The sequence below is a fragment of the Lineus longissimus genome, chromosome 5 (assembly GCF_910592395.1).
Source record: "Lineus longissimus chromosome 5, tnLinLong1.2, whole genome shotgun sequence".
Classification (NCBI taxonomy): Eukaryota; Metazoa; Nemertea; class Pilidiophora; order Heteronemertea; family Lineidae; genus Lineus; species Lineus longissimus.
The window spans coordinates 11,307,494-11,335,479 of NC_088312.1; the positions used below are offsets into that span (position 1 = coordinate 11,307,494).

General features: G+C 40.2%; 1 protein-coding gene across 2 annotated transcripts; it reads right to left on the minus strand.

The window, feature by feature from the left end:
* Positions 1-5,229: 5,229 nt before the first annotated feature.
* Positions 5,230-27,949, minus strand: LOC135487532 (two pore channel protein 2-like). Of its 2 annotated transcripts, XR_010446868.1 has the most exons (25): positions 27,628-27,949; positions 25,997-26,046; positions 23,662-23,916; positions 23,209-23,325; positions 22,840-22,946; positions 21,870-21,948; positions 21,205-21,264; positions 20,974-21,064; positions 19,989-20,054; positions 19,414-19,478; positions 18,729-18,844; positions 17,787-17,868; positions 17,392-17,481; positions 16,919-17,038; positions 16,578-16,634; positions 16,119-16,247; positions 15,587-15,636; positions 15,013-15,112; positions 14,369-14,440; positions 13,468-13,617; positions 12,822-12,904; positions 12,161-12,242; positions 11,270-11,385; positions 10,183-10,319; positions 5,230-9,141 (listed from the first exon to the last, which is right to left on the minus strand). XR_010446868.1 is itself a non-coding variant. In XM_064771291.1 (24 exons), exons 1-24 carry the CDS (start codon positions 27,857-27,859, stop codon positions 10,235-10,237), a joined length of 2,454 nt encoding a protein of 817 aa, XP_064627361.1. In that variant the 5' UTR covers positions 27,860-27,949; the 3' UTR covers positions 5,230-10,234. The 2 variants fall into 2 exon arrangements, 1 of the variants encoding a protein (XP_064627361.1); XM_064771291.1 differs by having other exon boundaries at positions 5,230-10,319.
* Between the last annotated feature and the right edge of the window lie 37 nt (positions 27,950-27,986).

The window sequence follows — 27,986 nt, forward strand, 5'->3', positions numbered from 1 at the left end:
CATTCTACCCTCACCCTTGCTTATGGACCAAATCGAGTAATCCAGGATCAGGCCCTTTCATGGGGAGCTTGCCCAGACAAATTAGCTGTATTTTATCTGAACTTCTTGAGGGGACTCTCTCCAACAATTTTCTGTAATGGAATTATTAAATGGTATAATAATACATCCAAGTTGGGATATGGACAGAGGGTTCAAGTGAGTGCCCATCTGGTGTTCAGTCAAAACACTTTTTTTTCGGGGGGGGGGGGGTGGTGTTATCAATGCAATGCATCTTGTATGGGGGTCCCTTTTTAATGGATGCATCTTTGCTTACCAATCAAGGCAGCACCCACCACAGGGAAACCAGCAGAACCTTTCAAGGACTATAAACTCTTCAACTGACAGGGCTGAACATAGCTTATGGTGGCTACCCTTTAAAATATCCCCTCCCCCTAGCCTACCACACGAACCTAACATAATAATATACCATATAATAATATTAGAGGACTTATATAGCGCTCGATTATGCAAGGCATATTCTCGAGCGCTTTACAAAGCAAAGCACTCCCTAAAAAGATGACGTTTAAGGAGTGATTTGAACTGGCCGATGTCTCCTGCCAACCTAATACTCCTGGGGAGATTGTTCCAAAGCTTGGGGGCAGCCGAGCAAAAAGCCTGTTCCCCAAAATTTAGGTTTGTTTGAGGAGAGACAAGGGGCAGCTGCGAAGCGCTCAACTCTCCAAACCTAGTGATACCAAGACCCCTGAAGCTACAGTGTGGGTATCTCCCACTATTTAGCCCTTGCTATGGTGATCAGCGGGTCCCTCAGGGAGACAGCACCACTGGATGAGAGGGCACCCTAGTATGAATGTCAGAGCTGAATCTTGAACCTTTAACAAGGTACGTTCCTCTGTCGGTAGCCCAAGATTAGTGACTGATCTTCGAGGGGTGTGGTAAAGAGATCAATCAAAAGCTATAGAATCCTCTATAGTCAGTCCAATGAGGGCCTACCTAGGTTACAACTGACTAGACCCTATCATAGCTTACCTGGTGGGTCTCCTGGTTCTTCAGTTGATGCCCTTGTGGGGGCAATCCTGACCCACAGGGGTCTGCCCAGTTGGTTGCCAAGGTGTTTGATGATGATCTGCCAAATGGAGTGTGGTGGAGGATCACTGAGGTGTAAATAGGATCACTGGCAAGATTCCCAGGAATGCAGCATACATTGCTTTGCTATGGTGATGGGTCGTTTGCTAAGCTATCAGTAGAGAGAAGATCATGAGGTGTAGATCTCTCTAGTTCAGGTGTAAACCCAGCTACCCCCATGGTTTGTTGGAAAATATTGGGGGTAATATGCAAAGGATTTAGGCTTACAACTGTGGAGGCCTTCATTGCTATGGTAATGGTCATTCTTATATGAAGATTTTTTTCTTGAAAAACTTCTGGACTTAATCAATATAGCTTGTTTTAAAGGGAAAATTTAGGCAGCAGCTAGGCAGGCAAGATAAAGTTACAAAAAGTCGCCAATAGGGGTCTCTCACATCTCACAGTACGTCGAAATGATTCACGCTTGTATGAGGAATATATTTAGGGCCGAGTCTGACATGACCAAGGGCCCTTATTGTTTATACTAGTCACTTGGAGATGGCCAAATTAGCCCCTCTTCTCCTGCCTATAGTCCTTCTTAAAGAAAAATGAGCAAATCCTTCAGTAGCATGTGGCTATTTGTAAGAAAAAATAATAAACTTGCAAAATATTTGTCATAAGCGTTTGACTAGAATGTTGTGTGAAGATATATTTGAAGCGGTGGTTTGTGCATTTTGGATTGGAAACACACTCTCCATTTCTATCATTTGAAATGGATTGTTTGGAATTGATCGGGGCAAAAATTTATCCTTCAATGACCATAAAAACATTCTGGTGCACTATTAATCCTCGATGAAGATGCTGAGTCATCAAATGATCGTCAAACTATTGACTATTGAATGAGCATACCTACATATTTTGTTGCTTTCCTTGCTTCTTAATGCAGCTAAAGAAAAAGATCAGCTTATTTCCAGTGCAATCGCTTTGACCGGAAAACAGATCCCTCCTGGAAGATGCACTGATCAAGCTCGTAAGCTGTCAATAATCTTGAATAACATGCCCGATTTCATATACTGGGAAAACATTGACTAAAGACTGATCAGACTCATTCATTATGATTGAGTGGTTTGGGAGATGGTTGCTAGTTGAAGAGTTGCATGATCATCAAAGATGAATCAGGGTGATGATAATGAGTGTGTTGTTGAAATCACTGGATGCCTGATCCTCACCATATTTTCAATACTTACAGAATCGCCTAAATTTCAAATAATAGTTGCGCTTCCACCTAGTAAATCCCCGTGTTTTTTGTGCTTCCACCTTTGAATTGCCGTGCTTAAAAAGTCCCGTGTGGGAAACCTCGTGTCTATTAGCTCAATGGGGCTAATTTAAACACGGGTTTGATACAGGGTGTTCTAATAGGTGGAAGCGCAAGAAGGGCACAGCAATCTGTAGTTCCTTAGCACGGCGACAGATGGCGCGTTCGATTTCTGTAATTGCTGTCCCTACGGCGCATGCGTGATACACACTTTCTAACCTCCAACATTTACAAAACACAGGAGAGGTACTAACTGCAGCGTCACCTGTCGCCGGATCGACTAACAATATCTTATGCTGATTTTATAGGTGGAAGTGCTCGCCGGGTTTTTCTTACACACGGCAAAGACACGGGTGTCGAAAAACCCGGGAATTTTCGATAGGTGAAACTGAGACTAATGTTGACTTCTCCAGTCTCTTTCAAGAAAGTTGCCCCAAACACACCGAAAGAATCTACAGAGAGACAGCAGTCTGTCACCAAGAACTATGTGATGACAATAACAAAGCACAAAAGATGGCCAATAAGTGGGTGAACTCACGGCCACCATTACCAAATCCCTGACAAAATATCTATACAAGTTGAATAATTACCACACAAACTCAATTGTATTTTCAATCCTTACACATGGGCTGGTTACACAGCAACTCAGACCCCTGGGGGCTCATTTTTCACCCAGACCAAATAATCTCTTGCCCCAGGTACATAAGCCAATTTAATCAGGTGAAAACCACTTTCAAATACATACATACTTTACCAGAGTACACAATGCATCATTCCCATGGACTAGTTTTTGCAAAAAGTTCAGAAACTTGAGGCAGACTTTCTGCATATAGGCTTGTTTTTTCTTTTAACAAGGAAAGGCAAAGGAAAAGCTTTTGCACCCTTCTCTTTTGTTCAAGTATAAACAATAGTCACAGATTATCAACAAGTCTTGTGTAAATTCCACCAGTTGTGGATACAATTAGGGTCTACCAAGTTTTGAAAACACCTCAAAATGTTATTGCTATCAATCTTCATCATCAACATACTAGCTTTTACATCACAAACTACGCATTCTTCATCAATTAAAACAAAGTATATTCAATCCAGCATCGTCCATGTCACGTTCCTCAGTTCTAAGGGCGAGGACTGGCCCCCTATTCTTTGAGAAACAATCCTGAGATACAGGTTCTTGATACCCCTACATCGTCTACAAATTTGAAATATCGAGAAGCAGAGTGTATTTAAAACCACTGGTTATGTCAGGATGTGAGAAACAAGGAAGAGATATGCAAGATGGAGCAGTGCTGGTCCTTTCGAGAGTCAAACCCGCACCATCAGGTTAAGTTTGGAGCTTGCAAGTGCCTTTTTCACTTTTATGACACTGATTAAACTGCTTTCAATAAAATGACTTTGAAAAAGTAGGAAGCATGAGAAAGTTTCTCACAATTCATTGGGTCATCATGTCGCAAACAAGAGAAAAAATTCCCATTTTCATTCTTGGGAATGAGTCAGCTGCCGATGTAAAAACCTGATCCAACAGTCATGCCTCTTCAAACCTCAAGATATTTGAAGCTCTCTTTCCTACATTTGCATTGCACAGCGATATTTGTTTTTAAGAAGTTTAGAAAAACATCATGGGATTTCCAGTCACCCAATTCTGCTTGATCAGCCCTAAAGATGTTTGCACGACGCCCATGGAGACAAATTCCTTGAGAGCAGTCAGGGAGTACAGGCCTCTCCCCCTACATAACCACAATAATACCTAGGTAACACACAGCAGTTTCAAAAAGAACATGGAATTTTAAAACCTGCTCCTATTGATCAGTATGTAGGCGAACATAATAATTTTCTAAAGCATTACTTGAGTAGTTTTGGTGATTATGCGCCCACATTGTCAAATGTTCACTGACTGGATCACAGACTGTCCCCACCATATTGTGTGGACGGTTCAGGCACCTGTTGTTTTTTGTATCAGGGGGTCCAGAGACCACCCCAGACCTCAGTGTGTTCCAGTACTTAAGACCCTTTAGTGCCGCCTAACACCTTTCAATGAGGAAGTCACCTGGTACCTTCTATTGTCTTACCAATTAGTTACATGAATTAGCTAGATATTGTTTCTTTTTAACTATGTAATTTGGACACATTCATGACTTTGCCAATTAGCCTTGGGGCAAAATGTTCCCTCTTTTGCTGATCAATGCCTCTTTCATGTTTTACAAATATAATGAGGACAAATATTTCACAGATATGTCTCAGCACAATTGTACGGGTGAAGATGTGATGATTGACTCAGTACTAGGTACGACGTCATCATTTCTGGGTGATGACGTCATTCCAGGTGACTAGCACAAATATCACATTTTTTTGCAGGGAGACATTTCATTGTAATATTATTATCATTTTATCAAATTAAAAACTGGTTAAAGTGTCAGTTCACCATAATGGATCAGGATGATTGACTCAGTACCAGGTATGACGTCATCATTCCGGGGTGATGACGTCATTCCAGGTGACTAGCACAAATATCACATTTTTTACAGGGAGACATTTCATTGTAATATTATTATCATTTTATCAAATTAAAAACTGTTTAAAGTGTCAGTTCACCATAATTGATCAGGATTCAGTTTCACTGATACCGATATAACGATACTTCCAATGATACTGTTGGGAAACGATAACACATGGTACTGAAAAAGGTACCAACTCAAAATAAGATTTTGAAACGAATTTCCAGAAAGCCATTTTGAAAATCAGCCAAACCCAAGAAAGCAAGTAAAATTGTTCTGGGTTGACTTCTTCTCAACTTAAATGATAATGAGCAAATATTTGAATCAAAATGACACACACTTCATATGCTTTTTCACTTTTTTATTCATCAAGAAATAGCTCAATACACAGTTGTATCACACTAGGGAACCTTTCAACCCCCAGAATACATTTCAACAAATAGGGGGCAGCACAATATTGACCTTCCAGATTATTATCTGGTTTCAAAAATTATCTCCAGGTGGCAGTACCTCCTGGTCTCCAATAAAAGATCACTGAATAATTCATTATCACAAATTTAATTTCTTTGTATATTTTGAACGTAAATGAAACGGCCAAGGGCAGTTGTGCTCACCGTATAGATATTTGGCGGTTCGGAATTCATCCTGGTTAAGAAATATGCAACATGTATGGTATACAGGTCAAACCAAAGTTGGTATGACATGTGATGTACTGTTGCTTGGAGTACCTACCATAAAAATTTCATCGAAAACAAGCCACTAATTAGCAAGATATTGCACTTTTTATATTTTTTTTTCCGTTTTCGCCCCCTGGTGGCCAAGTCAAGAATCAGATCAGACCGAAATTTGGTGTCTGCAGTTATATGTCCTAGGGAGTCATGTGTACCAAATTTCAAGTTCATAGCTTTAGCGGTTAAGAAACGTGCCATAGTTACATTCAAACGGCCAATTTACGCCATTTGACCACTGTGACCTTGAGAATTAGGTCAAATCAAAAACCTGTAGGATATGTGATGTATCCTTGCTAGGAGAACCTACCATAAAAATTTTATCGAAAACGAGTCACACATAAGAGAGATATCACTTTTTAGGTTTCCACTTCTGGCCTCCTGGTGGACAAGTTAAGAATCTGATCGGACCGAAATTCATTGTCAGAGGTCACCTGACCTGAGGGGTCCTGTGTACAAAGTTTCAAGTTTATAGTCCTAGCAGTCAAGAAACATGCCACTGTCACTAGAAACAGAATACAGATGACGACGATGGACGACGGACGACGGAAGCTGCGGTGTTGTATAGACTCCCCTACAGTGAGCCAAAAATGAACAGGTGCCAAAATGTGGCAGTTTTCAAAGCGGACATACTGCCCTACACTTAGCCATTTCAGGCCAGTTAAAAGTACAGTAGAACCTCCCTATTAAGGACACCCTCGGGACTGACAAATGCTGTCCTTAATATGGAGGTGTCCTGATTAGAGGTCAAATTGAAGGGAAACGACCAATTTGGGACCAAAACTAGTGTCCATAATGGAGAGGTTGACCTTAATAGAGAGGTGTCCGCTAAGGGAGGTTCCACTGTACTGGGTAGCACTGGCTGAGCCTCGAACCCATGACCTTCTGATGACAAGTCGGACGCTCTTTCACCGAGCCACCGTGCTTCCGATATTAATGATGGCAAGCGGTCATTTCAGCTATATGCATTACTCATTTTACAAGAAAATATGCATCTAAAATACTGTACAAATATCATATAATGTCACTGTAATGTTATATATACTAATATTATATATCAATAGCCTCATAGCATAATTGCCTAAGTCATATTTTGGCCAAAATGTGAAAATTTTATGTCTGTGTCACTTTTCTGTGTTATTCAAGCATCGTTTACTTATTTAATGGTTTTAAAAATGTTGAGACATCTGTTATAAGTTTTTGTTAAAGTTCGAATAAAAATTTCCTAAGCGTTGTCTAAAAAAATGGTTCTTTAATTTTTCTCAAAACCTTAAAAATTAATATGAGTTAGGGAATTATGCTATGAGGCTAAAGATATACTAAATATAACTTATATAATTTCTTTTGTATACGACTTCAAAATTTCTTCAGATGTCAAATAAAAAAATCCCCAAATTGGCTTGTCTCATAAAGCAAATATAAAGCAGATATCTTTTCCACCTTGGACGACATTTGTGGACCCTGATTACAAAGTAACCAAATCTGTATAAAATTATACATTTTATCTCCATTAAATTTATAAAATCATGTAAAAGATGTCTTTATGTATATACAAAAATACATTACTCAGTAAAAACCTGGTCTTCAAATATATATAAATTCTTAAAATGAAATGGTCCAGGGACCATGTGCTCACCTCGGGTAATGTAATGCATGTCATTTGCAGCAGATATTGGGAGAACAGTTTCTGGCTAGTTTCACCAATTTTGATTAAACTGAATAATATCATTCTTCTCGGCTCAATGGAAGTTGACTGAATTTCAGGGTTATTGAAGAGTGTACATGTCACATTGAAATTGGTTGACATCTGTTCAACAGTTTAGGAGTAATAGAATTTCGTTGGATTTTCAAGATGGCGGCCGGGCGGCCATATTTGTAATGGGATTAGACTGAAAATTAGGGATATTGATAAGAGTACATAGATACATAAACACATGAAGTTTGGTTGCAATCCGATCATTAATTTCTGAGTACCGGTACATGTAATAGGACTTTGTTTAATTTTCAAGATGGCCACCTGGCAGCCATATTTGAAGTCCGAGCGGGACAAATTTTTGGGGTAGAATAGAGGGTCCCTAGATATATGTCCTCACAAGTTTAGAAACTTTTAGCTCAAATAGAAACCAAAAATCCCACCTATCGGTGATTTAGTGAACTTTGACCTCTGTAACCTTGAAAAGTAGGTCAAATCAAAAACCCGGGTGATATGTCATTTAACCTTATAAGATACACCCACCATAAAAATTTCGCCACTCTACGTACAACCATTAGCTTCAAAAAGGCAAAAAACTATTTCCAAGATGGCCACCTGGAGGCCAGAAAGTAGGTCATATCGGGATAAAGAAAAAGATGTCTGGGCATATTGCCAAAAGCTACCATCACACCAAGTTTTAGCCATCTAGCCCTAGTGGTGACGAAACGTGCTCCGCTAATAGACGACGACGACGGACGCCACGGTATCGTATAAGCTCCCCAGAGGAGTGGTGAGCTAAAGACTGAACAAGCCGAGTCACAGCTTTTCCAGAAGAGGGCAGCACCTCACAGTACAAGACATTAACGTACATGTATGAAAAACTCGAGGTTCTGTCAGATGAGACTTAAAGCCGTGATCCCTTGTACCCGAGTGTCTAAGCCAGGGCAGGTAAAAAATCCCGCATAGGTGGACAGTAGCCTGTAGTGGACTCAATAACTCCGGCGAAAATCCAATAGGGTTATGACGCTGGTAATGATATGATATGATAACCAGAATGATATTTACACTATATCTATCCTCGATCAACAAGTTAGCCTGGGAAGTTAGCGTGTATTGTCAAGTTAGCCATAAAAGTGAAGAAGAAGATGATTTGTTATTGAGTTAGTTTCAATAAATATTAAAACAATGAAGTTTCAGTCAGTGGTGTTAGTAGTAGAAACTGAGTTGCAGATGAACCCACGGTGTTCCCCTAAACATTATGTCAATGTTACAAACTGGTAAAAATTGTGTGTTCAATTTTCAAACTTTTGAACACTGATGGAATAGGGCTTTGAAATTATTTGACTTGAACAGTAACTTTCATAATTTTGAACGCCAATGGAATAGGGCTTTGAAATTGTTTAAACTGAACAGTAATTTTCAAAAATTTTAACGCCAATGGAATAGGGCTTTGAAATTGTTTAACTTGAACAGTAATTTTCAAAATTTTGAACGCCAATGGAATAGGGCTTTTGAATAGTTTGACTTGAACAGTAATTTTCAAAATTTTGAACGCCAATGGAATAGGGCTTTGAAATTGTTTGACTTGAACAGCAATTTTCAAAATTTTTATCGCCAATGGAATAGGGCTTTCGAAATTGTTTGACTGGAACACTTGCCAGACATGCAGAGAGAGTCACATCGGACCCAGGTGCCATGGCTGCATCTGCCACTCGGAAAATGATGCCTACCTTGATGTTAACTGCTGAATTACCAAATGAAGGGTAGAATGAAAGACGGGGCTCTAGACTGCAGGAGACAACAGGTTATAATATCGAAGGCCTTGACTGTGTTAAAGAGCAGCAGGATACACTAGGAAGAAAGAAGTAAGATGTCAGAAGACAGCGTAGTTATAAAATCCATCACAAAAGAAAAGTACAGTAGAACCTCTCTATTAAGGACACCCTTGGGACTGAAAAGTACTGTCCTTAATAGCGAGGTGTCCTGATCAGAGAGGTAAAATTGAATGGTAACAACCAATTTCGGACCAAAACCAGTGTCCTTAATAGAGAGGGTGTCCTTATTAGAGAGGTGTCCGCTGATGGAGGTTCTACTGTACTGGTATGTCTATATGACTTTGTTCAATTTGCAAATTTTAACCTCTTGAATCCCGGGGACTGACCAGTCGGTCATTTTGAAATAACGTTTTTTCCCAAAGACCGACAGGTCGGTCTCAGTGATATTTTTATTCCCTTGAGCTGGGACGCTAGTTTATTGCTTGTTTTAGCGTGTTTGATGTACAGTAGGGTCAGTTAGAGCATGCCTGGGTAGATGGCGCCTCGGTACCAGACTTTGGCGGTTGTATTCGGGCGCTATACATCATGAAAGTCAGGTCCAATTTCGCAACCACGTGACCACCCTGGGATCCCAGGATTTTCAAGTTTGGGGATTCAAGAGGTTAAGAATGAACTCACTATGTCAGTATTTGAGCCTAAACAGTGTTCCTCTTCAAGCACTGTTGAGGCGAAATCACGTGACAAAGTTACCATCCTATATTTCACCTTTTACGGACTGTAAATTCATTTTCCAAGTAACCTCTTCCAGTACCAAAGAAAACTAGACGAGACAGCAAAATATAATTGCATATAATGCATCTACCGGTACAAGACTTACACAATGACTATAAGGTGATTTTTTTACAAGGTTACATAATGCATTAATCTGTTGCGCTCTAACTTTCATAAAATATCATTAACACAAATGCGTTTATTTACAACAATCAAATCCAAAAGATGGAAAATTCTTAAAAAATCAATAAATGAGTCGTGTGACCCATCATCAATTAAGTTACAAACGCAGAAAGAAAAATGATAAAATATTCGACAGGAACAATGATCTATACAAAATAGATACCGTTGCAGTGTAATTATGGCACACAATCTATAAAGGCAATCCAGTTTTGATGCTAGGATATTTCAGTCAATCCGAGGTGTTCATGACAGCGCAGCTCACTCAAAAGTTCACTTTCATTGGGCTCCTGAAGCATGCCCCTGAAATATAGATTTAACATCAGTTACACAATTGGAAATTACATATGTATTAGTCATCACCAAAAATTTGGCGGACACCAAGCTTTTTTGAATATGTTACATTTCTTTTAAAGTCATGCCGATCTACCGTCGATGTGCGTATATCCATCCTTCACCATCGATAACTCCCCCTGATCGGCCGTCAGAAGGACTGTTACTTTATCGGTAGTCTCCATGCATTCCCTTCCTTTCCCACGCGTCCATGTCGCGACAACACTAACATTACACTCGTGGTTGTCGCACGAGACACGCACTGAAAGCCATCATAATGGAAGACCAGGTGTTCAATGGGTACGTTTCCAGGGATGCTGACCTGACCCAAATGCACAGTGCATGTTGTATAGAAGAATGACAACCTGATCCTGAGGGTGGCACAAGTCAGGCCGTCATTCAATTACTTTGTGTCGAGTAATTTGATTAGCCACCCGTTTATGATGGTGCGTCCGACGGATTTCCTGGCCCTTGAAATCGGCGGTGAAAGGAGGAGACTTTAGGACTAATATTCACCGCCGTTAAGTGGGCATGTTTAAAGTCAGCACTTCAAATTTGCTGGGTTGTTAAAATAATAATAATAATAATAAAATGGTACTTCTATAGCGCTAAATCCAGGATAAATATTCCCACTCAAAGTGCTTTACACAAAAAAAAATCTAATTTGATGGAAAGGCACTCCTGAACAGAAAGGTTTTCAAGAGTGCCTTGAATTCCTTGATGTCAGTGCAAGAAGTCAGTCGTGGGGGCAACTTATTCCATAGCCTGGGTGCCGCGGATGCAAAAGCTCGTTCAGCATAACCTGAACCGAGTGGCTTCGGTTGAATCAACCGGGTATGGGATGATGAACAGAGCACCCGAGACTGACCCCTCACACTGATGAGATTCTTCAGGTAAACAGCGCATCATCTTCATCTTACCTGAACATTTGGTGTATAGTGACCGGCCTCATGGTATCACTAAAAGACGATGTCCTATCAGCTGCCGCTTCACGCCTGCTCTGCTGTTGACTGCGATCCCATCTCATGATGAAATTCTGAAATCGTAATCAAACTTCATGTTACTCAAACTGAAAGATATCACATACCAAACCGCCACCGACAGCCACAAGTTCTCCTTCTTCCCGTGAACCATTGTCGACTGAAACAGCCTCCCCGAGAACACGGTCTCCGTCAAGAACCACGACTCCTTCAGGCGCAACCTGCTGTAGGAGCCAGTCCTACCATAGCCAGGCCATGTGACTGAATGTTTTAGACCCGCACCTTGAACTACCTTTTATCCAACTGCGATTTTTTTACCAACAGCACCTTTTTTACCAATGACCAAGATTTTAACCCCTTGAATCCAAAAACTTGAAAATCCCGGGATCCCAGGGTGGTCAGGTGGTTGCGAAATTGGGTCTGACTTTCACGATGTACAGCCCCGCGTACAACCGCCAAAGTACGGTACCGAGGCGCCATCCACCCAGGCATGCTCTAACTGACCTACTGTAGATCAAACACGCTAAAACAAGCAATAAACTAGCGTCCCAGCTCAAGGGAATAAAAATATCACTGAGACCGACCTGTCGGTCGTTGGGAAAAAACGTTATTTCAAAATTACCGACTGGTCGGTCATCGGGATTCAAGAGGTTGTCTGCATGTGCCAGGACGTAAAAGTCTCTAAGACTGTTTTCCAGTAATCAAAAGAGGAACAAAATATAACAGGAGAATCCGGCTTTATGTAACAGATAGAAGATGGAGAAGAATACAGGTTGTTTTATTACTGGATGCATCCACCAATCTACTGTTGGGTTCCCACAGTAATCTTACCTCAAGAATGAGCGCAGTGAAGAGATTGACGCTTATAATCACGGATAGCATCCACCAAGCCACAAAATATAACTGGGACCATCTGAAAGTGAAAATGGGACGGAAGATCAATGATGAGGTCACACTGGTTGAGAACTCAACAGCCACAAGTTGTGATAATCAGAAAGTCTATAAATATTTTCCTGTAACTTTGAAGGGGTACACCGTTCGTAATGACTTGTGGTCCAGTTAAATAGAAATGCACTAATACACAATGCCGTAGTGCAGTTATTGTGAATACAAATTTGTTTAAACTTGGTATTCATAGCATTTGTATATCAGTCTACACAACAGCAATGTTGAAATTTATATTTAGAATGTATTTTGCAATTGGACATTTTAAAATTCAATTACAAATTCAAAATTTTTAACGAACGGCGTAGGCCTTTAAGGAAATTTGTGTAGTAGGGAAAGTGACCTTCCTACTGTGAGATTGAGATATTGTTCCAACTAGGAATCAAACAAAGTAAATCTGAAGTGACAGATACCAATGTTTGTACTCCCAACGTTGAGGTTATCAAATGTGTATCTCACAGTACACAACCATTCACTTTAGAACTACATTGTACTCACTTTGACAGCACCTCTGAAAACGTTTAAAAGTAAAAAGTAAAAAACTCACTTCGACAACACCTCCGAATACACTTGTAGGAAGATAAACCAGTTATTCTGCACCATCACATCCCAAAGCACCATAAGAGCCGACTGAAACACAAACATTCAATATCATCTCAACAGTTTTACGAATTCTGCTGCCTCTTACTGTAGGATGCAGCCTGGGTTCCTTCAGCAGGTTACACTTCCTGAAGATTATTACTTGATAAGATGCAATGGATTAGGACTTTCTCCGTTGTACTTGATGTACCGTCAGCACCCTCTTTTGAGGACGCTTCCAAATTGGTGCCAACTATCCCAACGGTTATCATCATTGGTGAGACGGCATGGCTGTTTTATTCCCAGGGTCATAGGTGGTCTTATTTTACAACGACCCTCTTCTCATCATTTGACTTGCAAGATGAACTTCCATTCAGCATAAGAATGGCCAGAATATAGAGTACAGTAGAACCTCTCTATTGAGGACATCCTTGGGACTGAGAAGTGGTGTCCTTATTAGAGAAGTATCCTGATTAGAGAGGTCAAATTGAATGGAAACAACCAATTTGGGACCAAAACTAGTGTCCTTAATAGAGAGGTTGTCCTTAATAGAGAGGTGTCCGCTAAGGGAGGTTCCACTGTACTAGGATTTAGGAAAAATGACCGCAACTTACTGCAAAGTCATCAAAGTTGTTGGCCCAGTATGCCAGCTGTTGGTAGGAACCACAAGGATAAGATGGCACGATTGTTTTATTCCCTGGGTGATAGGTGATCTTGTTTTTGAACAACTCCATTCCGAGTATGGCAAAGGTATAGTATATCACCTGAAACCAGATGACAATAAATAACTAATACTTACTTAGGTAGATAAAAGTTTGTCAGTTTCTTCTATATGCCACAGTGCTCTTACAATGTACAATATCCTCAAAGCGCTTAAAATGTTTCAAGGAATAGACGAAAACTAAACCAACGTGAAGTACATATATCTAGTGAGCACAGCAACTGAACTATTCTACAAAATTCCTGATTTCTCCATCCAGAAACCTTGTTATTATAACTATCTACCAGCCATCTGAAAACATAAAGTACATATATATGACACACCACAGCAAAATGAGTCGCATGTCGCACAGAAGATGAGCCTAAAATGACACCAGGACATAATAAAAGAAACTGATACACTCAGATGTCACGAAAGGCAGACAATAGTGAAATGAATAACCAGTATGCTCAACCTGTCAAGCTCGAAGCGACATGCGACTCATTTTGCTGTGGTGGGTCACATATATGCTCTACAGTGTACAATTTCTATTTAAGCACTTTGAGTAATACATATTTTTTCTTATCCACAGTTTAAGTGAAGAGATACCGTGTTGTGGTCATATTCCTTTGAGGAAAAACTCACGGAAATCCAAGCATGTTTTGACTAAAACTAAGCATCTTTTGACTGAAATCCAAGCATGTTTTGACTGAAACTAAGCATCTTTTGACTGAAATCCAAGCATGTTTTGACTGAAACTAAGCATCTTTTGACCAAAATCCAAGCATGTTTTGACTTTGTTCTTTTCAACTTACTACAAGTATACCAGCAAACGACCTCAGGTTTCTGACCAGGTCAGCTAGGGTGGTAGCAACCAGTGACATCATCTGAAAGTTAACGAGCAAGACTTCACACCAGAACAGAGAACAACTGCAAATCATATGACCTATAGGTTCCATCTACAATTCAAGATCAATGCCATTTGTTAACCCTGGGTAGGGTGTACAGCAAAAACAGATCTATTCAAAGACCTAGCTAATTTATAGTGGTCATTTACCGTCTGAGTCTAATTCGACCATTCTTAGATAGTTGCAGAGCAATATATTTGGGGAAACTTACAAGGACAGTTGCTAAGGCCACAAGGCCATATTTTGTTTGACAATATCATGCCATGCTCATCATCACCTTCGTACCGAACAACGACAACAACAACAACAGTAGATCAGCTGACGAGGAAGGGCGGATACTATTCGAAACGTTCCGTAAGTTTCTCTCTCAATCCAGTAGTTATTTGGCTTAAACTTTCACGGAATCATCACATTTAATCAAGGCTTGGTAATGCGGTAACACAGAGCATACCCCCGCAAGTTTACTTCACAAAAGTCTTGCACAACTTTACAGCAAGCATCTTGAAGTGGGTGAACTGACATTGTTTACTTTGAATACTGTCACAACTTACCTTGATCTGTGGAATGACCCTCAGCAGACGAACGATGATCAGAATGTTGAGCAGACGAATCAGGTCATAAAACTTTACAACATTTCCGTCTGGTTTATCTCTAAAAAGTAAAGTTTAAGATGAAATAAGAAATGTAACGACATAAGGACACAAATTAAAGCTGCAAAGATTGAACAATTTCTTTTAGGAGCATCTCTGTTGTGAGCTATGGACAGTTGTTAGGTGTTGACACTTTCGACCATCATAACTGCAGTTATAAGAAAAACCATTTGGTGGATCACTGGAATTCAGTACTGAATACGAAAAAAAAAGAAATAAGATATGTGAAACACAGTAGAACCTCCCTTAGTGGACACCTCTCTATCAAGGACACCCTCTCTATCATGGCCGCCTCTCTATCAAGGACACCCTCCCTATCAAGGACACCCTCCCTATCAAGGACACTAGTTTTGGTCCCAAATTGGGTGTTTCCATTTAATTTGTTCTCTCTAATCAGCACACCTCTCTATTAAGGACAGCACCTGTCAGTCCCGAGGGTGTCCTTAACAGATAGGTTCTACTGTATATTACTTACATTCCCCAATATGGAATGCCATACATCGCCAGGTAGAGAACCTCAACTATCTGAAAAGGCAAATTATTTACACTGAGTGTCTTGTCAAACATTACCACTCACTAAAAGCACTGTGAAACCTCTGACTCATCAAATACCATCTTCATTTTCAGTATGTCATAAAATTTGAATGACGATTCTCAATACTCTTCTGAGGACACTGAATCAGCTCCACAATTAGCAGAAGTTGGAACAAAATTTCAATGTTTTGTGTCCGGTTTTCTGTCCAGTTTTGTGTCCGGTTTTCTGTTTGGTTTTGTGTCCGGTTTTGCATATGAAAGAATGAGTACAGCAGCAGAGTAACCAGGTACAATTCGTCATTACTGAGGCAAACAAAAACACGAAACTGACAAAAATGTCAACTCTAAAACATCATCACTAAAGTTCGGCAGCATTGAGGGAATCTAGTCTACCCTTACCACCAATTGAAACCAAATTGAGCCAAATCGACAACTTGTAGTTTTCTAAACATTACACAGTTTGACGCACTCACCACAAGTAAGGTAGTCAGCACAAGGTCAAAGAGATTGCTTTTGTGCCAGATGTACCGTCGCCATCCGTTCGCCCAGAGTTTGAAGCATTGTTCAATCAAATAGAAAAGGATGAAGCACAGATTGATCACCTGAAGAACAAATAAAAACTCTTACGAAAAAACGATAAAAGGCGTAACAGACACATGCGGAATAACGAACTAAAACAAAATTCGATTCATTACTGAAAGAATTTCCAGCAGTAAATTCAACAACTACAACAACATTTTTCCTCTATGAATCCAACTTCAGACAAATGATACTTAAATCTCCCTTAAAAGACTCGACGCTGTCATTATCATCGTGTCTCATGATGACGCGGTGACCGGCAACAGCCTGTGCTATTGACAATTTGGTAGCAGACTGTTCGATCTTCTGTTAGATGGACCTGTCCAGCTTGTAAAAAAAAGCTTCCAACTTACACCGAGTGCTGAAGTATCAGCATCGAAACTATCCCTATACGCTGTGCAAACTTCTGCCTGAAATAAATATAGGAAATAATGATTTAATTACTGATCTGTCAATGAGATGTCAAGCTATCAACTATTTGATTTGATAAATTCTTGAGTGACTTTTATAAATGATCATCATTGCTGTGCAAACTTTTGCCTGAAATAGACAGAAGTCTGAAATAATCATTTAATTAGAAGTCTGAAATAATCATTTAATTCCTGATCTGCCAAAAGAGATGTCAAGCTATAAACTGTTTGATTTGATAATTCTCGAGTGACTTTTATAAATGATAATTATCTTAATGACTTACTGTAATGCATATGACATTGACGAGTGCCACCAATGTACCAAAGCGGCTGAAGTTTCGGTGGGAAATAACAAACTGTATTTTCTGCAAACACGAATTGGTAACCCACATTATATCTGGCTCCTGAAATGAGAGAAGAAGATCATTCTGAGAGAAAGATATGCAACTGTTAGATAAAACATGTGGCTAGACAAATAAAATTACAATTTATCATATACACCACATGAAACAGTGGGCTCTTAGTAATAACATCTTCTTCCTTCAGTGTCACTACCTCGTCTCATATAAAAGTCTTGATAAAAAGCCACGAATATCAGATCCTCAAAAACAATGCCAGTTCCAGCAATGTGAATTTTGGTTCCGGAATCGTAATCCTCCTGTTTTCAAACCCAGATTCTATTGTGCAGCAGCCCACATGCTTTATCCACGGACCCAGCATCACCGTGGCTGTGACAGATAAGGCAAGTCACACTTACTAGTTTCTCCTTCTGCACTTCATCCAAATATTTCAGAGCTTCGTGAAATTGGCCAGCATTGAGCACACAGCCCATTCTGTTTTGAAGATCCTGAAACAAAAACAAAGTCAACATCACATATGAAAAGAAAGACTTTAGGAGGTATGTAAGTATATTTCGTACGAGTATAATAACCATGATAAGTCATTAATTATTTCAACAATGCCTTTGCATGATGAAGTGTGTTGTTCAAGCCTTCTTGGGATCATTATTATCCAGTCTCCACAGTTCCTTTTGATACCACTGCTCATCCCAGATGGCACCACCAATCTCCATCTTGAAACAGGTGAGTTGATTTTTGTTGTTTCAATTGATTTTTGTTGTTTCAATTGATTTTTGTTGTTTCAATTACTCACCTCAACAATTAATCTTTTGGTTGATGTCCTGATATTTGCCTGCTTGACAACCGTCTTTAATATATTGGCAGGAACACCATTGCTGTAACGTTCAAGGCAAAACAGATATCAACATCTATTACTTCAAGCCAAACACATTTTACCTCTGTTGGAATGTCAGCCCTACGTGTAGATTCACAGCATATTTAACATATTTTAGATATCAGTTTAGTATTGAGGTGTCATGTGTCAGAGTTCTAAAATCTGCCAATATCAGAGCAAGCAATACCTTCAGCACTTAACATCTTAGCTACCCTAGTCTTTTTGGTATCATTGTGCATCAGGCAAAACCTCCGTCTTCGCCGCCACCACAGCGCCAGCTCTACGACTTAGTTCAAGTTGGTGGGTAGCAGACGACATGCCTGCATCACTATACACAAGTAGAGCCGAGCCAGGTCATACCAAACAATACACAGAAAGGTCTATTATACTTATAGTGTCCGCTCAAGCGGTCGGTGGTAAACACGTGTATTTGATTGTGACTGCTAAAGCTGTTGGCATTAAACACGTGTATTTGATTGTGACTGCTATAGCTGTCGGCAGTAAACACGTGTTTTTGATTGTGACTGCTATAGCTATTGGCAGTAAACACGTGTATTTGATTGTGACTGCTATAGCTGTTGGCAGTACACACGTGTATTTGATTGTGACTGCTATAGCTGTTGGCAGTAAACACGTGTATTTGATTGTGACTGCTATAGCTGTCGGCAGTAAACACGTGTATTTGATTGCGACCGCTATAGCTGGCGGCGGTAGTCAAGAGGTTAACACCATCAAGAACTGCAGCCTTTTTAGTTGATGAACACATCAAGCTTTAGTAGAAAACTCAAATGTGTCACAATAATGGACAGGGCAAACCATTATTCGACGCTCTCCTCCAGGTATCCCATAATTTCAACCTACGCAGTGATGTCGACTCGGGAACTTTGGATGTTTACTCCCTCCTTCCGCTTCTTCAGCACTTCGAATGCGGCCCTCAGTGCTAACCTCCGTCGGAATAGACTACCCTGCATGGAATTCTGAAATATCAAGTATGTTGTCATAAGCACAGTTGCATACATCACATTGTTAGGCATGAGAAGGTAATGCCACAGTAGTGGACTAATCTCGTCCCGACTTCTCGGTTGAATCACCTTTCGACAATATGTCTTAGAAACGATGAAATTTTTCATCACAATGGTACAGATGGGCGATGACCAAGCTATTTGTCAGCTTCCTTCAGTAACTTCCACGACGATGTTTCAAAATTTATTGAAGGAACCTTTTAACAACCAGTATTCAATGTCTACTTTTGCTCTTAAAGGGGGACTATAGGCTGGAGCAGTTGGGTTAAATTGGCCATCTTTGGGTGACTAATATACACGGTAAGGGCACCGGGTCATTTTAGATTCAGCACTAGATATATTCATTGTACAAGCACGAATAGTTCAGTCGTTCTGTGAGATGGGAGAGATCCCTATTGGTGACTTCGTGTAACTTTATCTTGCCTGCCTAGCTACTGCCTGTAGTGTCCCTTTAAAGCAATTTTTTTTTCTCAGACAACTGTTTCTCAACTCACATTTTCTGAGATATCATCAAAACTACTTACCAAGAAATACCCTCGAAACTGATTGTAAATCACAGCCGTCAACATGTTCATCAGACAGTACATACCTAAAGAAACAATCAAATTGACCATGCTTATTTTTTTCACACTTCTTCTTTCTTATGTTTTAGTGTGTATGACTGTTTCTAGCAGGGCACAAGGAAGGTCAAGCAAATCCTTTGATGAACATTTGTTATGAGAGCGCATGAGGCACTTAGAGACAACTCAGCTCATGCAACACGCTTAACTTAAGTACAATAAGTAACTTACTTATTCTCACTAGTAATCAATTACAGTAGAACCTCTCTATTAAGGATACCCTTGGGACTGCCAAGTGCTGCCCTTAATAGAGAGGTGTCCTGATTAGAGAGGTCAAATTGAATGGAAACTGCCGCTTAAGGACCAAAACTAGTGTCCTTAATAGAGGTGTCCAGATCAGAGAGGTCAAATTGAATGAAAACTGCCACTTTGGGACCAAAACTAGTGTCCTTAATAGAGAGGTGTCCACTTAGGGAGGTTCCACTGTACTATTGAATATGAAAGAAGAGAAGATCTATTGCTGAGAAGGCAAAACCTACCAATGGCGAGGAAGACAATGAAGTAGATTGCATAAAACCTGTTTGTACGATAGGCCGGCATCATCACTGAAAATAAATCAAAGTTATTCCATTTTATGTATAAACTTTTTTCGTACAATGATATTGATGGTAATTGGGCTTGTAGGCAACACTATTTGTGGGGTCACCTCCAGTAATTACAGGAGTCCAAAGCTTAATAGAACAGGAGTCCAAAACTTAATAGAACAGGAGTCCAAAACTTAAAAGAACAGGAGTCCAAAACTTAATAGAACAGGAGTCCAAAACTTAAAAGAACAGGAGTCCAAAACTTTAATTTATGTCGCATCTTCTTATGTCGCCCCTGATAGGGATTTCTGTACAGGGGATCTTGAGTCTTACGCACAGGACTTTGAGCCAACATCCAAGAGTATAACTTGGCTCAAAACAACCCTGATACCCTGGAACATAAAATTACAAGGACAGATTTCTAGCTTCTCATTGGATATGCCTATAGTCCAGCTGAGAAACTTTAGTGGTACCTCTCCACTGATCCACAAACTGTCCTCACCTCTGCAGTGGCAAAGAAACAATGTACTACCATGCCAACCAGCAGAGAATCAAGGTGTCCCCCTAAGGCATAACACCTTACTGTACATTCTCAACAAGAAATTAATTTGACAAATTAGCATCCAGATACAAATACAAGTCAGAATCACGGTTTTGTGCAACTTCTGTCGCACTGAAATTGACATACTCTGTGTTAAAGGGACAATATAGGCAGCAGCTAGGCAGGCAAGATAAAGTTACACGAAGTTGCCAATAGGGGTCTCTCACATCTCACAGTACGTCGAAATGATTCACGCTTGTACAAGGAATATATTTAGTGCTGAATCTGACATGACCCAGGGCCCTTACTGTGTATACTAGTCACCTAAAGATGGCCAAGTTAGCCCCTCTGCTCCTGCCTATAGTCCCCCTTTAAGGGCAAATTGGCCTTTCTACTCACCATCTGGGTTGTTGGCAGTTGTCAGTAAAACCAGTAGATTGATAAGTGCGTCTTGGAAGTTGGGGAAGTACATGTCACCTTCAGTTTTATCCTGAAAAAACCCCGAATGACATAATTTATACAAAAGACATGTTCTCTACATGATAGAGTGGGTGAATAGTCAACTTAAGATTTGTCAATCGTGAATTGTTTATCTATTCATTGGAATCAATCGATAAAAAATGTACTTACATGTATTTTTTGGTCCTGAGCGAGATTGACCACACTGTTGTTGGTAATATTGGAAGGTACCTGAAACAGGATAGAATAAAGTATAGAAAATTGGAGCAACTACAATTCTCCACGTTTAATCTCTCCTCCATGCTCTTCTTGATGACAAACCAGGTTTGAGAGAAAACCATGCCGATCTACCGTCGTTGTGCGTATATCCATCCTTCACTGCCGATAAACCCCCCCCCTGATCGGCCGTCAGAAGGGCTGTTACTTTATCGGTAGTCCCTCTGCATCCCCTTCCTTTCCCACGCGTCCATGTCGCGACAACACTAACATTACACTCACTCGTGGTTGTCGCACGAGACACGCACTGAAAGATATCAGAATGGAAGACCTGGCGTTCAATGAGTAACGGTTCCAGGGATGCTGACCTGACTCAAATGCACAGTGCATGTTGTATAGAAGGGTAACTTGATCACGAGGTTGACACTATCAATTCAGGCCGTCATTCAATTACTTTGTGTCAAGCTATTTGATTGGCCACCCATTTATTTTGTGCGTCTGATGGATTTCCCGCCCTATTGTGTCGGCGGTGAAAGGAGGAGACTTTAGGATTGGCATTCACTGCCGGTAAGTCGGCATGGAGAAAAACCGGCTTATGATTGAGTCAATACATTCCTTACCTTGGTAATGGAGCCAGGGAAAAGCAGCATCCCACACAAGGTGAAAACATACAGGTGGAGACAGAGGAACATCATCACGCTGGAATCTCAAAGTAACAAACAGATGACAGATATTCATGGACTTTTTCTGTAAAATCGCATTTGATGCGTATCACCTTGAGAATTTCCGTGGGAGAGGCAATATTGATTTCTATTTTAGGCACTGCACTGTGTACTGACTACATAGGTTTCATCAATTCTTCAGTGTTTCAAATTGCATTGAAAAGATCTTTTAAACCAATAAACTCGTCAATATTTTTTCCTGAGAAACCCCCTCGCCCCCACCGAGGACAAACATGAATATGCACACTGAACTTCCAGTGGTATTGCCTCCGTTACCTCCGCCCATATCACTGAAGAAATACGTGTCATTTTTCTGTATATCCCACGCCTCACTTTACGGTGCACCTCACCCAAATTTGAGTTGATTCTGCCGTATGCACTATCTATCTCTATGCGATAAATAAAGCATCATATGGTGAACCCATTTTTTGATCACACAGACCGCACTTTCCATGGCCACTGTGCTTCAAAATAACTTCACAGGGTTTGCCCTTTTGAACTCTCTAGACACTGCGTAAATTTCAACGCAAAGCATATTGTGGTTTTTGAATGACACAAAAACGCTACACTTGCCGAGATATCAGACCGCTGATTGAGCAATAGCAATGGTCAGTGGCATCACGCTAACTTTTCACCATTGTTTGTACAGCGATGCCGTTTATGAGTGAGTCATAGCTGATCAACTTCAGCTTGAAATAGATTGCATGCAAATGCATGCTGTAATTTCGTCAAGGGTTTGACGCGCGTTGTCTGTAAAGCTTAGCAATGTCAATACATTGAGGGTCAAGATGTGAATATGGAGGACAACTCAAAACTCTGAGTTGCTTGTGTCAAAGGGCCTTTCTTCAACAAGCATCACTGACTTTACCTGAGTATATCGGGAACTGTCCTCCTCAAACAGTTGACTGTTTTCTTCATGAGGGAGGAATTCTGTAGCAGAAAGAATGGACGCAGCATCCGACGGATTCGGACGATCTGAAAATAAGACGAAGAAATAAATGAGATTCTTTGGTCATATCAAGGAGTTTTTAAGTTGGAGTTGACTGGTGGCGTGGCCTATGGATGAAAAAGTCCAACTCGTGATTGTGGTATCTTGGGTATGATACCCGACACCAATGCACTGCTTATGGAAAAAGTACTTTGTGATGGACTAATCCACCCTAGCTAAGACAAGTCAATAGCCCAATTATCCAAGAAGATGTTGTAGATGAATTTGCCGTTTGCCTATCGTACTTACCTCACCACAACCCAATGCCACCGTCACACACCAATCTGTCATTGACACCAAGATTACGAGAATGTACACGATCAGCCATGGTGATATGGACAGATGTTTTCTTCCAACCAGGTAACACTGAAACAAATCATTTAGTGATTGTGATGTTACAGAATTATTACAAAGGCAGCAGAGCAAGGAGGCAGCGGCTTTTTGAATCCGCTAGGTGGCACTGGTCGCTGCCTTTTTAGGGCTCAGAAGGAGGTTTAAATATCGGACAAATGCATCAAAGACCTACAGGTTTGTAGAGGACAGCTAGCTAGCTCTTATCGACAGGTTTCCTGATTGACCAACATGTACAGCCTTAAAATTGGCCACTACATTGTACATGTAGTTAGTTTCCATAAAGTTAAATTACGACTGAAGAATATCTCACAACTATTGTTTACGATGACGCAAAATGCCTAACCTCACCTTTATAATGACATCTCCAAGTAATGTCAACAAACAGAACATCTCTACAGCTTCTGTCACCCCACAACCCGGTTCCGGCGCTGTCTGACCGTACCGTATGTCAGACGACAATGTCAGCGACGAAGGCCGTTCGAAAAATGCCAGCATGTGGATGGTGAATATAATGAAGTAGAGGAACCATTGTATCAGGGTGGAATAGTAGAATCTGTACAGTCGGAGGGAGAGAGTGTCGAGTTTGTGATGGATGGAACGATACTGGAAAGGTGAAAAACATCTTCTCTTAAATATGAAAATAGTGTTTTTTTGGCGAACATCATACTATGCATCAGATTTTTGTTTCTATTTCGCAATGGCTACGTTCGATTTGAGAACACAGAAACTGACCTTACACAACCCAATCAAGACTTCCAGAATTATTGGGTAGTACACAGGCAAAAGTTTCCGTCCACGGATAGCTGATGCCCCATGAACGTTCCATCCATGGAGCCCATGGATGGATAGTTCATGATTATCGCAAACAACGTTTAACAACTGGTCTCCCATCAGCTATCCACTGATGGGCCATGGGTGGAACGTTCATGGGGCTTCCATGGATGGAACGTTCATGGGGTTTCCATGGATGGAACGTTCATGGGACTTCCGTGGTAGATTCTTTGCTGTGAGTTCTATCATAGTTCCACTAGTGTCAGAGTGTATCATTTTTGCTCCCTCCCGATTGGATGAAATGTGATCACTTAAACATCCCTTATAAGTATACTTTGTCCTTGTCCTGTGTATTTCATTACCACCTAAGACATACTTAGTGAATGGCATCGTTTCACAACTGATTTTATTTTGATTATCTGCCTAATTTTTTGCAGTTAATCAGTTTAAAATTAGCTGTGAGACTGAGAGTTGTACATTTTTTCATTTTGGCACCAGGTGTTAACTACTCCGTACTCGTATTTGCATAAACACTTGCATGTACATGTATTTGATATTGCTAACTTATAAGTAACACTATTGAGACCACGACTAATTCCAAGTCAAGCAATAGTCTCTGAGACACAATAACTTTTCAACTCCAGCTTCCAATTTTCTAATTCATGGTTGCTGCATTATCCTCATACATTTGCTTTTGCATGTACATAGTTATAAAAAGTTTGAACACAATAACATGTTAAGATTTAATGAGACTACAGTAATCGAGACTTGGAATTAGTTTCGGACCATTTTCATGCAGTTAGTGTTAGGGGGCGTGCCTCACCAGGTCCTTTGGTTTTGCATTCAGACAAACTTACCAATTGTCTAGCAAAGCCAAACCTATTACGGATCAGGTCATCAGGTGGTCAGTGAGACCAAAGCCAACCATAATAGAAAGTGAACATGAACTAGAACTGAACGAATTGGTTAGGCATAAATGTAATGACGAAGAAGAATCATTTTGAATTTGTAACATTGATTATAATGCGCAAGAGCTGATTATATTGGCTTAAATGTGACAGTGTACATAATTCGATGTTCTCAAACATACATGTATGCCATAATAAAAAAACAACAACCTTACATACCATGTTATGTCACGTCTTAATTATCGACTATATGCATTATTATCAAACTGACTATTTGAGTGGATGTGACCAGGGGGACTCCAAGTTGATTCGTCAGGGGGAGACGAAACTGATGACTAAGGGGCCACATCCCTGCCACCTCCCCCCACCCCCTACATAGCTACAGCTATCCGTGCCCCAGACAAATGACTGATATCCCTGCAAAGAATCTGAATACTAACCCCCAAACGGAACTCGCAGGATTGGCAAAAAACGATATGTAAAGCATTGGAGCATTAACAAGATACGGCGTCACTAATCAAACTTACGGAAAATAGGGAGAAAAATTGGCCAAGCTTAACTTTCTTCCGTCATAGAATCTATGATGGAACATGATAGATTCTATAACGGATTCCATCAACTATCCACTGACGGCCCATGGACGTTCCATCCACGGACGCCCATCCACGGATAGCTGATGGAGATTCTCCATCACCTATCCGTGGACGGCCCATGGACGGAACGTTCATGATTAATCACCATCAGCTATCCGTGGACGGAGACTTTTGCCTGAGTACAGTAGAACCTCTCTAGTATTAAAGACACCCTTGGGACTGACAAGTGCTGTCCTTAACAGAGAGGTCTCCTGATTAGAGAGGTCGAATTGAATGGAAACAACCAATTTAGGACCAAACCCATTGTCCTTAATAGAGTGGTGTCCGCGAAGGGAGGTTCTACTGTACTCGCCAATTAGGCTTCCACATGCAACATACTGCATCAGACGTTTGCTAGAAATGATTACTCACACATGCAGCGTCTTCAATGAAAACAGTTGCCTTCAGGAGGGTGGTTTCATCTGAAAAATAATGAGCAACATCAATATTATTCATTGTGCAACTGACACAAACAATGGAATAATGCTGTTGGCTAATCTCAAGGCTTGTGTCAGGTTTTTGAGTCTTATGTGTTGAGTTCATTATTGAATAGTCATGTACATCATAGCTGTCAATATCATGTGGTTGATCCTGCTCAAACAAGCTCTCCTTTATGGCAAAGTTTAAAAAATTGGTTCCAGTATAAGACAGAACTTACCCAGAATGGCAACCATGTCTAATTTTCAATAAAGGCAATCGTTTGCCAACTTTTAAAATGCAACAGAATTCAAGAGATCTTTAATGATAGGTACACATGCAATGCTAGAGTCAATTGAACTTGACAAAACGGTCTGACTGGCTCCAAAAATAAGGTCCATATAAAGCTAACTAAACCACGATTTGGAAATTTTAAGCAACACAGTCACTATCTCAACAGAGTTCAGCAGACACCCTGACAAGAATGATCATCAGATGTGATAAAAATTATGACAGGTATCTAACTAAACCTTCAAGGCCAAAAACAAACAAACTTGTCATGTAATGTTCTACATTTCAACAAAAAAAAAAAAAATTAGGCATGTTCAATTAAAAGTTGAGGCAACCAGGAAGACAAAACGACATGACCAACTGAGGTCTAGTTTTCTATCTAGTGATTTTTTTTGATCATTCGAGAAGATAATTAGTGTACAATTTAGAGGATGGAGAGAACCCTAGTTGTAATTCTTCATTCTTCTTAGACTTGGATTTACTCTTTGGCGACACTACTGAACCAGGCCAAGGAACTACTAGTAACTCAATCTTCATTTTAATGACACCAATCAGCAGCGAGTGTCAGTAGGCCCTACTGTTGAAGAAGTCTCCCACTGAGACAGATGAAACTGTCGAGAATCTATGACAATGAATGATAGATTTGCTCCCAGAATTGATCATGTTCATGAAAGAGGAAAATATTCTGATTAATTATCTGGAGAGGCATGATTGTCTAACACATGAATTGTGATGCATAAAATCCTGAATCGTGACACCTGACAAGTCTTCTTTTGTCATATCTCATGAAATGAATGATGTAAATTTGGCCCATCTAACAGACTGAATAGACCGTATCAGTATGCGAAAATAAATTTCGGCCACTTTGCAGGCACATTTTCACAGGCAGCATAAGTTTACCATGACATAAAAGTCATGTTTTAAATCAAATCGTCACCAAAATCATTCAAAATATCATGAACTTTTTAAGGTATGGATGATGGACAACTTCAAGTAAATTGTTTGAATAAGGTTGTATATTTTAACTATTATGTGATGGAAAACAAACATTGCCTGTGAAAAGGGTCGTTTCAAAATGGCCAAAATTTATTTTCGTAAGGTGTCTATCGTGTCACGTCATCTTGACCAGCCATGCCAATTTCATCATACCAATCGGCTTAAAGAAGCCATTGAGAGCCAAAACAAACCAGCAGCTGTTGCATATCACTTTTTTTGGATTGTGTATACTATAGGCCTATTTTTTTTAGGTTTGTTTTGGCACTCTTGGTCATACATACTGATAGTGATAACCATACCATAAATTATCTTGTATTCACCAGATCCAGTACTGTACTCTCCACCGACCGACGTTACAAAAGTTACATTCTCATCATCAGGGTCACAGACATAGAATTTCCTGGAACCATTTCCATAGCTTACTTCAGGACCACTACTAGCCGCGACAGAACTACCTGCCGAATTTATGCTGGCCTGACCAAGAATGCTTTCACCCAAAAGTGGATCTGACTCGGTGTCTAAAGTCTGCATTGCAGTATTTTTTTATCAATCGTTCAATATATTTATGTCATCAGGGAATAATGTTGGAAATGTGCTTTTTACAACGAGTTCTGTGAAAGTTTTCACCATTCATGCCATTTTCAACTTAATCAACACT

Coding starts and splice junctions, on each gene's coding strand:
- LOC135487532 (XM_064771291.1), bottom strand. CDS start 27,859: ATGCAGACTTTAGACACCGAGTCAGATCCACTTTTGGGTGAAAGCATT. Junction 15,637..16,118: donor TGCTGACTACCTTACTTGTG/GTGAGTGCGTCA, acceptor TTGCCTTTTCAG/ATAGTTGAGGTTCTCTACCT. Junction 15,113..15,586: donor GGCATTCCATATTGGGGAAT/GTAAGTAATATA, acceptor TTTACTTTTTAG/AGATAAACCAGACGGAAATG.